The sequence below is a fragment of the Otolemur garnettii genome, unplaced genomic scaffold, assembly GCF_000181295.1.
Source record: "Otolemur garnettii isolate 467f Iridium unplaced genomic scaffold, OtoGar3 scaffold00213, whole genome shotgun sequence".
In the NCBI taxonomy this organism is placed as follows: domain Eukaryota; kingdom Metazoa; phylum Chordata; class Mammalia; order Primates; family Galagidae; genus Otolemur; species Otolemur garnettii.
The window spans coordinates 41,151-52,396 of record NW_003852608.1 but is presented as its reverse complement, the minus strand read 5'-3'; the positions used below and the strand labels follow the sequence as shown (position 1 = coordinate 52,396).

General features: G+C 49.0%; 1 protein-coding gene across 1 annotated transcript in view; it reads right to left on the bottom strand.

Moving 5' to 3' along the window:
• The window catches only part of EMILIN2 (elastin microfibril interfacer 2), a 61,870-nt gene extending 51,683 nt beyond the window's left edge, over positions 1-10,187 (bottom strand). The window contains exons 1-2 of the mRNA XM_003801611.3: positions 10,048-10,187; positions 9,476-9,598 (exon numbers count right to left, since the gene is read on the bottom strand). Of these exons, the coding sequence (XP_003801659.1) occupies positions 9,476-9,598; positions 10,048-10,181 (257 nt within the window). The 5' untranslated portion in view covers positions 10,182-10,187. The remainder of the gene's footprint in view (positions 1-9,475; positions 9,599-10,047) is intronic.
• Positions 10,188-11,246: the final 1,059 nt, after the last annotated feature.

Here is an 11,246-nt window from a genome sequence, read left to right as displayed (position 1 = left end):
AATCAGAATATTTCTGTGAAAGACTGGACATAATGTCAACACTGCTATAGTTTATCTGTTTTAGATTTTTGGTTGTTCAAAAAAAGAAAACAAAACGAACAAACCATCAAAAGGCCAAAAAGCAAAAGCTAGGATCTCACTATATTGCCCAGGCTGCTCTTGAACTCCTGGCCTCAAGCAGTTCTCCCACCTCAGGCTCTCGAGTAGCTGGGACTTCGGGTGTGTGCCACTGCACCTGGCTGCTTTAGGTTTTAAGAACCAGGATGTAACCCAGCTGCAGTACCTACCATACTGTCACACTCAGAAAATTTTAGAAGCATCTTAATATTATCAACATAATGAAGAGGATTTTTATTTTATTTTATTTTGGAGACAGAGTCTCACTTTGTTGCCCTCAGTAGAGTGCTGTGGCACAGCAATCTCAAACTCTTGGGCTTAAGCGATTCCCTTGCCTCAGCCTCTCAAGTAGCTGGAACTATATGCAGATGCCTGACACAACGCCCAGCTATTTTTAGAGACGGAGTCTCACTCTAGCTCAGGCTGGTCTCACACTTGTGAACTCAGGCAATCCACCTGCCTAGGCCTCCCAGAGTGCGAGGATGACAGGCATGAGCTACTGCACCCAGCCCAAGGGTTTTTATTCTAAAAGTAAAGAACTAAAGCATCACGTTAGTAGCTGAGTGAAGAAAGATCACCAGGGGCGTCAGCACAAGTTCACCACCCCTCACAGCAGCATCTACCACCCAGCCTGACCAGTCTCCACCGCAGTGTCTTTCAACCTGTTTTATCTCCCAGCACACTTGAACCTATGGTTAAACTTCCCTGGCACACTTAAATTATGCTGATCAAAAACAAGTAAAAAAAAAAAAAAAAGAATATACTTACTATGCTTTGAACTTCTTCCAAAAATAATTCAGTTAATGATTTTAAAAAAAATTTTGTGGCACACTTCAAGGCACTCCAGAGTGCCACGGCACGTGGCTGAAAATCACAGCTCTATTGCTGACTATAGGCAGACACCCACAAAGCAGGCCACAAATACCCAGGGTCAACTGCAGCGTTGATTTTAAATCAACCAGAACCACTTATGTGCATTCTCTAAAGAAACTGTACTGCTGGCTAGGCATCCAAGGCAATCTCTTGAGTTTCACTTAATTTTTTTTTTTAAGAAACAAGATCTCATGATGCTGCCCAGGCTGGTTTTAAACTCCTGGACTCAAATGATCCTCCCATCTCAGCCTCCCGAGTAGCTGGGTCTATAGGCGTGTATCATTGCCCCAGTTGAGTTTCACCTAATTTTTTAAAGTTAATCTTAGATATGTCTTCTTAATTATTATCTTCTTTCACTAAATGTAGCTATTTTACTCGGCATTTCGGCCTTTCTCCAACATGTATGTCACTAAGCATTAACTCCCATTCCAAAACTTTCAAAGATAAGAGCACCCGTGAGGCAACAACATTCCAAACAAACAGAGCTCTGAGTGTTCCCCAGATACTCCTGCCAGGCATGTCTTACATAGTGTGATAGCGCAGGTTTTAAAAGTCGTCAGCTATGCTGGGCCTCCTCCTGGCAATGCTGTCACACAGACATGAGAGAAATGTGGTTCAGAGAGGTCAAGTGACTTGCCCAAGGTCACACAGCTCCGTGGCAGGAAAGTTCAGGTTAGACACCAAGTTTTCCATCTTCTCTTGCAGAACACACTGGCCAGCCCACCCAGCTTCAATGGAGCTCCCACGGGGACACCTCCCCCCAAGCCTCCCATCGGTCACCAGTTCTCTACGGCCTGCTCTGCCCACACTCCCTTTTCTGGCTACCTCAAGAATTTTACTCAAGCTGGACTACATCAATGGAAGAAGGCCAATTAATGGGAATAAAACAGGTTTTAACAAGAAGCAAACTCTTTTTCTTAAGGCCATAACCTCTATTTGAATCCTATTAACTGTTCTCTAAAATAAGAAAATGTAGCCCACAAACACAAAAGTTGCTTTTCTAAGACTCTAGTGTCAGCCCTACCAAATTTGGCTGAACTTGTCAGAATAAAATAAGATAATGGGTGTGGGAATATTCTGGAAACATCAAGGGGCTCTACTGTCTCATCTACCCAGAACCTCGGAAGGAGAGAGGAGCAGAAGAAATAAGAAACTTGAAAAGAAGGTCTGACGGTTCTAGTCAGGCAGCATGAGACACAGCAACAAAGGGTCATGACAATGGAGACCCAAGGAAGGACCGTCAACCTAACAGCCGCGGCTCTCAGAAGCCAGGCACCTGGGATTCAAGGCCGCCCTGCAGGACAGCCCTGATGCTAGCTAGCCCAGGCTCCCTCACCCGATTCAAGTCACTTCCAATACCAACTGACTGAGAAAGGTTTTTGCTTAAAATCCCAAGGAAAAAATTATTCTCCCAAAGCTATACACAAAAGGCACTTTAGAATTGAATGGAATTCTGTTCCTAGAGATGGAGAAAATATCAAATTGACTCTAGGAGATGTAGGTCCTCATCCCCCACCCCCCGAATCTTAAGTATTCTATGTTGTTTATTTTTTTTGCAGTTTTTGGCCGGGGCTGGGTTTGAACCCACCACCTCCAGCATATGGGGCTGGCACCTTACTCTGAGCCACAGCCGCTACCCTGTGTTGTTTATTCTTAAGCCCCTCTTCTGGGCTGAGATTGCTCCCTAAGAGACAACTTTTCTCTCTGCTCAGTGATTTTCAGCCACTGCACTGAGGTACACTGGTATTCTGTGAGAGGGTCTTAGGTGTGCTGCAAAAATTTTTAAAGATTATTAATTAAATTAGTTTAGAAAAAAGGTTCAAAGCACAGTAAGTATATTCTTTTTGTTTTTTACTTTTTTAAATCAACATAATTTAAGTGTGCCATAGAAATGTAACTATAGTTTCAAATGTGCTATGAAATAAAAACGGTTGAAAAACATTATTTCAGCAGAATGGCCATCTGCTCCCTGGGTGCAGGGGGAGCGGCTTAGAGGAGCTCTGGGACAGCACAGAGGACCAGCACCTGCCACAGCCCGGCCTGCCTTATCTCAGCTGCACAGGCTCCCTGCCCAAACCCTCCCCCAACTAATGGGATTTAAAAAGAAAAAAATTCCACCAAGATACAACACAGACCAAGAGGGGGTGGGGCAGGGTACTCATGTAGACGCTGATAAGAGCAGGACAGTTTGTGGTGTCAAAAAACTTCAGGCCCTGCCCTACAGCTCCTCAGCCTTAAGTCAGGAGGCAAAGGGCATTCAGAGAATAATCCTGCCCTGCCTCTGAGGTCCTGGGATGTCCTCGCCAACTACGCTGCTGCCCTGTGGACAGGATACCTCCAAATGTGTTAAATACTAACAACCGTGAGGCTGAGCAGAAGATTTTGTGACTGTCTGGAAGCAGGAATGATGCCTGAAAGAAAACAAAGCCTGGCCCAATAAAGAGGAGAGAGACAGCGCTGTTTCCTCCCAGCCCGACACCCAGACACCACCGTCGGCCCCATCACACACACCCCAGGCTGCTCATCCCAGGTCTGGGTTTGACCCTCGAGGGGCTGCTGGGAGGCAGGGGGTGTAGAGTGGGAAGAGCCTCAGGCCTGGATTTGGATGCAGGCTCTGCTACTTCCGAACTACCTGCCCCGTGTAGAGTGGAGCTAAGGTCCCCAGTGGGTTGCTATCAAGATGGAAGATGATGAACATAAAGGGGCTCACACTACCTCATATCAAACCACATTGTAAGTGGGTGATTACAAAAGTTTTGAGATACACAAAAATCAAGAACGTAAAATCCACAGGGACAGAAACAAAGGAAGCCTTCCCAGCAACATCGATAACCGGAGCAAGGCGAAGCTTGCAGTTAATCAGAAAGTCGCCATCAGCTGGGGGCGGTGGCTCACACCTGTAATCCTAGCAGTCTGGGAGCCCGAGGTGGGTGGATTATCTGAGCTTAGGAGTTTGAGACCAGCCTGAGCAAGAGTGAGATCCCCATCTCTACTAAAAATGAAAAATTGAGGCAAGAGGATCTCTTGAGCCCAAGAGTTTGAGGTTGCTATGAGCTATGATGCAAAGTAAGACTGTCTTGGAAAAAAAAGAAAAGGGAAAAAAAAGTTACTATCAAGTGTGTTTCCTGGAGGTGAAATAATGGACACAGTCTGTCTCAACTTTCATATGACCCACATGGATGATCGCATCACATCATATTACGATGATGCACTACCAGGAGATAGTATCACCCAAGTCAACCTCAACCCCACAGATGTCAACCTGCCCAATGCCCCATGGAAAGAATTCTAAATCAGTCCATTTCCCAGGTCTTCCAAAATCTGTTCCTAAAGGCAGCCTGTGACCAAGAAGGAACCTTCCCACATGCACTTGCTGCTCTAGAGATCCCAGCGTCAGAGGCTGGGCTCCACTGCACCGATGGGCCATGTGCTGGGACCATCCTGACAGTGTAGGTGGCAGAGGCTACCAAACTAGCCCAGCTGCCGGGACCTTTTATGATTAATTGGGAACAAAATTCCTTAACACAACGAAATTTTAAGACAGGGGTCCTTAAACTTTTTAAACAGGGGGCCAGTTCACTGTCCCTCAGACCGTTGGAGGGCCGGACTATGGACCCCAGGATGAGTCGGCTGCTAAGCAGGACAGGCAGCAGTGGCAAAAACACCCAACAGGCCGGTAAATGTCCTAGGTGGGCTGCGTGTGGCCCATGGGCCATAGTTTGAGGACGCCTGTTTTAAGAGATTTGGCTTTCCTTCATTCTTTTTTTTTGAGATAGTCTCACTCTGTCACCCTGGGTAGAATGCCCTGGCATCAGAGTTCACAGCAATCTCAAATTCTTAGGCTCACGTGATTCTCTTGCCCTCCCAAGTAGCTGGGACTATAGACACCCACCGTAACACCCAGCTATTTTTTAGAGAGGGGGTCTTGCTCTTGCTCAGGCTGGTCTCAAACTCCTGAGCTCAAGTAATTTACCTGCCTCGGCCTTCCAAAGTGTTGGGATTACAGGCGTGAGCTACCACGCCTGGCCAAGATTTGGCTTAATCTTAATATAGAAGTATAAAGGAGGACAATTATCTCAAGAAGGGAAAAAAAAATCCTGAAGTTCACCTTGAGAATTAGGACTACATGGAAAATCCCTACCATGCAGTGACAGGGTATTGAGCGCCCAGGAGCAGCTGCCCCACCCAGGTTCCTCCTCTGTCACTTTGAGGGGATAATCCCCCTTCCCTCCTCTTCCCCCTTCCTAATCCTTAGGAATTAGCTGAGGGAAGACAAGGCATTTTCTGTGGAATCAGTCCTGTGTCTGGAAGATCCTGAACCCGCCTCCCATCTGGCGCCATGCACTAGAGAGAGAGAGAGAGAGAGACAGGGAAGGAGAAGAGGGAGGAGATTCCTAACTTACACTCTTAAGTGATGGCAAATCTTCACAGGAGACAAGAATTATTAACACGCAATTCTTCACATGCAAGAAGGGCATCACTAACTCACAACCATTGGGGCTTTAAATTGTTCCTCAGGAAGTGCGCCTTTAACACCCTTCCTTAGAGACGAGTGTCATGGTGGTGCTGAGCTCATGCGTGAAAGCCCTGAAGTGGTCACACACTGGCCCAACGGTCACAGTCTAGCACATGCAGATCACCCTATAAACAACTGGTCTGCAACCCAAACAACCACATCTGCCAGTGTTTCATGAAAATAAGCAAACAAACTGCACAGCATAGCGATGGGGGTAGGAAATGATAAGTCCTTTGCATCGAAGCAAAATGACACACACACAAAGAATTAGGGCACACACGTGCATGCACACGCACGCCACCCATATGCACACATAAACCGTTCTCGGCACTTCTGTGTGGGCACTGCCTTCTGCCTTCCATGAAAGAGGATGTAAATGTTCCTTTTTTTTTAGAGAAAGAGTCTCACTTTTTTACCCTTTACTCCTTTTTTACCCTTTCCCTTTTACCCAGAGTCTCACTTTTTTACCCCGTCACAGCTCACAGCAACCTCCAGCTCTTGGTCTTAGGCAATTCTCTTGCCTCAGCCTCTCGAGTAGCTGGGACTACAGGTGTCTGCCACAATGCCTGGTTATTTTTTGGTGCAGTTTGGCCAGGGTCGGGTTCGAACCCACCACCCTCAGTACATGGGGCCAGAGCCCTACTCACTGAGCCACAGGCATGGCCCAGTGTAAATGTTCGTAATAGTGGAAGGCACACACTGAAACAAACAAATTGATGCATTCTCCACTGCTGCGGGGACAGAGGGCAGCCTGGAAAGGCCAGGAACAGCTCAGTCGCTTACTGTCGCATGACCACAGGCCAGTGAGGGAGCGGCTCCTGTCAGACCCGTCAGTGGTAAATGGGGACAATGCTATTCAACTTGAAGGGTTGTCGCAAGGACTAAATAAAGTAATACACGGAACGGAAAGCTCTAACATGGTACCTGGCACATAAGAAGGGACTTTATAGTGTCAGAAAAGTGATTACTTAAAATGCCCATGTATCATAGAAGCACAGCTCTGCTCCTGGGTTCATATAACAATATCCAAATTCAGGAGGGGGGAGGAGGGAGGAGGGAAAGGAAGGAGGGAGGGGAGGGATGCGATACCACCTAAGGGGCGCGTTGTAAGGGTACGTGGCACACCTCCTGGGTGAGGGGCACAGCTACAATAGGGAGCTCACTGAACAACAGACATTGTAACCTTATCATATTTGTACCCTCATATTAATCGGAACAATTTTTTAAATTAAAAAAGAAAAAGAACTAACAATATCCAAATTCACACTACGGAACCTAAGGCTCTTCATACATGGGAAGGGAGCACCGTCTGCCTCAGCCCTCTGACAGTGCACCCACCGTGAGGCTCCCAGCCCCGGAGGCCGTCGGGGTCCAGGGATGCGGTGTAGACCTCTCCCTCCTATTTGTACGAGTACCTGCATCAAACCCCCTTCCAGCTACTTCTCCTCAGTCTCAGAGCACCTTCAGTCTCTCCCTGTGGCTTTTTCACTTCTGTCCCGAAATAGGCATTATCTTTCCTTCTCTACCTGCCTGGCTGCTGTCTCTCTTTTCTTACCAGACACTGTATCATTTGCTGGGTAACTGGGTTTCCTCACAACCCTCTCCTGTAACTCACACACATTATTATCTGCACCCCACTGGCCTGAAGGGTCTCTTTCTACATTAGTAATGCTCCTGCTGGCGGAACCCTTGGCCATTCTGGAGCTGCAGTGTCCAGGACATTGCCTGGTCTCTGAGAGGAGGGTTTCTTCTGCCACCATCTTGGCTTTGCTCTCTCTCCTGGCCTGGCTCTTCCTGCTCCATTCCTCCTCAGCTCTGAGAACTCAGCTCTGCTCAAGGATGTTTAGGCCTCCCCAGTGGCCCAGACCTGCCTCTCCCAGCTGCAGAAATGTGCTTCTAACTCCAGCATCCTGGCCAACCTCCAACCCTCTACTTCTGACACTGCCCAGAAATCCCCGTCAGCCACTCCAGGGTGAGTTACCAAAGAACCGCCTCTTCTACAGGTCCTAGGAGCACATCATAAAAGGGATGATCTGATAATACCTGTGGACTGAGAGGTGACGTGGGCTCCTGCATTCATCAGAGTCATCACAGGAGGAAGTATTAAGGTTCTAGCAAACCACAAAATGTAGCTGTTATATAAAATGAATCAAATATTCCCAATTCAATTCTAATTTTTTTTTTGAGATAGTATCTCACCATGTCACCCTCAGTAGAGTGCTGTGGCATCACAGCTCACTACAAACTCTTGGGCTTAAGTGATTCTCTTACCTTACCCTCCCAAGTAGCTGGGACTACAAGCACCCACCACAACACCTGGCTATTTTTTATCACAGTGGTCACTGTTGTTCAGTTGGCCCAGGTCAGTTTCCAACCCACCTGCCTTGGTATATGTGGCTGACGCTATATGAGGCTGAGCACTGAGCCTCAATTCTAATTTTAAACGAATTCATTTGAACTGTGCTGAATATTTATAGTTCATGTCTCTACTACCACATAAAACTTTTATCTGGTTCTGGTGCCACTGACTACTGGCCATAGACTGAGAGATCTTACCCACCAAAGCAGTGATTTTCAACCCGTGTGCTGTGGCACAGAGGATCTTAGGGGTGTCACGAAACACAAAAAAATTTAAAGATCATTAATTAAATTATTTTCAAAATAAGTTCAAAGCACAGTAAGTGTATTCTTTTTTTCACTCTTTTTTTGATCAACATAATTTAAGTGTGCCACGGAAGTTTAACTAAGGTTCAAGTGTGCCGTGAGATTTAAAAGGTTGAAAACCACTGCTCTAGAGAATCAGGTAGGATGACAGTACGGCGTCTGACAATTTATCCAACTCAGAGTGACATCCTTGCATCCAATGTCAGCTTTTTCTTCTGTGTATTAGAGTGGGGATCTAAGTTTTTGTTTTGCTTTGCTCTTGCCCAGCAGGAATGGCCCATCCTGTTTGCAGTGGCCCAGCAGTCCAGGTGGGATGGATGCAGGGGCCACCTCTCCACCAACTGCCCTCCGGAATAAGGTTTACTAGAGAACAAGTTTCAGTCTGTCCCTTGGTTTTGCCAAAGACAAATCTGCCTGCAGACTATTCTTTGCTGTAAGGACAACTGTTCTCTAAGACAAACAACTTATTCTTTGTGGAAAACAATTCACTTCAATCATCACATGTGTTCCCAATGGCCATCTATTCCCATCAGCCCATCTTCTGGAATCTAACTTACACAAAAAATCAAAGACTTGCCTGATGACAATGGAACAGTGTGATGTAGTTAATGGCATCTGAATTCCATTGCATCCGCTTCCTCTTTTTTTTTTTTCTTTTTAGATGTTGAGGTCTTTATAGTAAAATAATGATTAATTCTTCCTGTTGTCTTTAAGGAACATTCTCTTCTGCAAACCCTTTTAGTGAATCCCCAAATCTAATTTAGACACACACGTGCACTCACTCACACACCCACATACTTTTAAACAAATTGTTCCTGAGACTTTTAGGGATCTATAACACCGGAAGAGGTCAGTTTTATGGTAACATATGGACAAAACTCACTTGTTTTAGAAAACTGCCCAAACCTCTCAGCCAATCCTACGTTTAGAAGTTTTTAGCAGTATACATTTTGGAATTTCTGTGTGCCCCAGAACACACAATATGGATCTAATTAGGTTCAGCTGTCTTATGTTAGTAACAAAATTGAAAGGAAAAAAAGAGAAGCGGGGGTGGGGGCTTTGTTCATCCTCTCCTATCCCAGACTTCCAAATGCGCATCCTCCGTGCTCATTCGGGTCAGCACACGCTTCTTAAATACCCTGGCGTGGCTGGAATCCTGCTCAGCCCTCAAACTTTTCAGCTGCTAGGTTTTCACCAGATCTGGAAGAGATTTACAGGAGGGCTGGAGCCCTGCACTGCAACCCCACCCCACCCGCAGGGCCCCGGCCTGGGCGCGCCCTGCCCGCTCGCTACTTCAGGACTTACACCAGCGCGGATGGACAGGGCATCTGGTTCCAGGCACAGTTGTACTGAGCCTGAATAAAACTCTCACTTCCCTCCAGCACAGAGCAGCTCACATTCTTGTTCACGATGTAGGCGCACCAGTTCCTGGGGAGAAAGAGGGAGAAGGGCAGAGCGTATACCCTAACAATGAGGCTGGGGTGGAGGGGACCAGCTGATACAGCCGTTCTGGACCTAACCAGGGTCAGGGCGCCCGACGCCCCCAGCGGAGGTAGGAGCTTGGCAAAGCATATCCCGGAGGGTGCGCTTTTGGAAAACGTGCATCTTTACCCGGCAAAAGAGGAGAAGAAAGACAAGAGATTCCTGGGAGTAGTTTCCAGATCGCCTTGCTCTGCAGGAGTCTCTGGGCGCCCTACGCCCCCGGACTTAACTCTGCCCCGGGCGCCGGGCACCCAGAGGAGGAGTCGCCCAGGGGAATCCATCGAGGACCCTTGGCAACCACTCGTCGCTTTTGGCAGGGCAGCTTCGGATGGCTGAGGGGTAGGTGGGAGCCCCGGGCGCCAGGATTTGGGGCGAGCAGAAGGGTGCGCACTTACTTGTTCCTGGCGCTGGGACGCGCGGGGTACCCGGGCTGCGGGCCGGCGTGGCACAGCCCCGCGCCGCCCAAGGCCAGCAGCGCCAGCGCCCAGCGCCAGGGCGCGCGGGGCCGGGGCCGCGTCGGCTGCCACATTCTGCACTCGCGTCCCTCCCGCCGAGTCCCGAGGGCTGCGGGTCCCGGCGAGGGCCGCGAGGCTGCAGGCGGCCGGGGTGCCGCCCGGGAAGGCAGGAGGTTCTGACGCTTCGCGGCCGCTCCCTCTGGCTTGTTGCTCCCGCTTCTCCTTTTGCAGCCCCGCGCGCCCTGCTCTTCTCCTCGGTCCCTCAATGACGCACGGGTCCCCCCGGGTGCCGCCCTTTTTATTTCACTTCCCTCTCCGAAACGTGACTCTCGCTCCACCGCGTCTCCCTGTCTCCGGTCCCCTAGCCTCTCGGCAGGGGGTTTGGGGTGGAAAGAGCTAAGGGTCTGGGATGAGGGTCTATGTTACAGAATTTCCAATTACTCATTCCTTTGGTCTCTTCCCAGAAACGGAGCAACTCCGCCTCCCACCTTCCGACGGGCGCGCCCCCGGCCCCTCGGGAAGAGGCCGCAGTCGGCTGGTCTGGCGGTCCTCGCGCCGTGCCTGGGTGCCGCCTCCGGGGTCAGCGAGGGACATCTTTATCAGTCCCGGGGGGGGGGGCAGGGTGGAGGCGCCCTGGGGGCTCGACAACTTCTCGGCTCTGGCAAGGCGCGGCCGTGGCCCCTCGGCTTTCACGGACTTAGGCGCCTGAGTCCAGGGAAAATGAGCGCTGGTCCTCTTCTTTCTTGCCCGACACTTACGCGCCAGTGTAACAGCTCCCCAGTCGACGTGGGGGCAGCAGCGGGACAGTCCAGGCCCGCCACTTCCCAACTGCTTCTGCAGCACAGCGCAGACTCTGTTCTGTGCTACGGCCTCTGCTTCTGATATCCTACTCTGAACTTTCTCTTTCTACCAATATATATATTTTTTGAGACAGAGTCTCAGTATGTCGCCCTCAGTAGAGTGCTATGGCGTCACAACTCACAGCAACCTCAAACTCTTGGGTTTAAGTGATTCTCTTGCCTCAGCCTTCCGAGTAGCTGGGCCTACAGGCGCTTGCCACAACGCCCGGCTAATTTTTGGTTGTAGTTATCATTGTTTGGCAGGCCCGGGCTGGATTCGAACCCGCCAGCTCCAGTGCT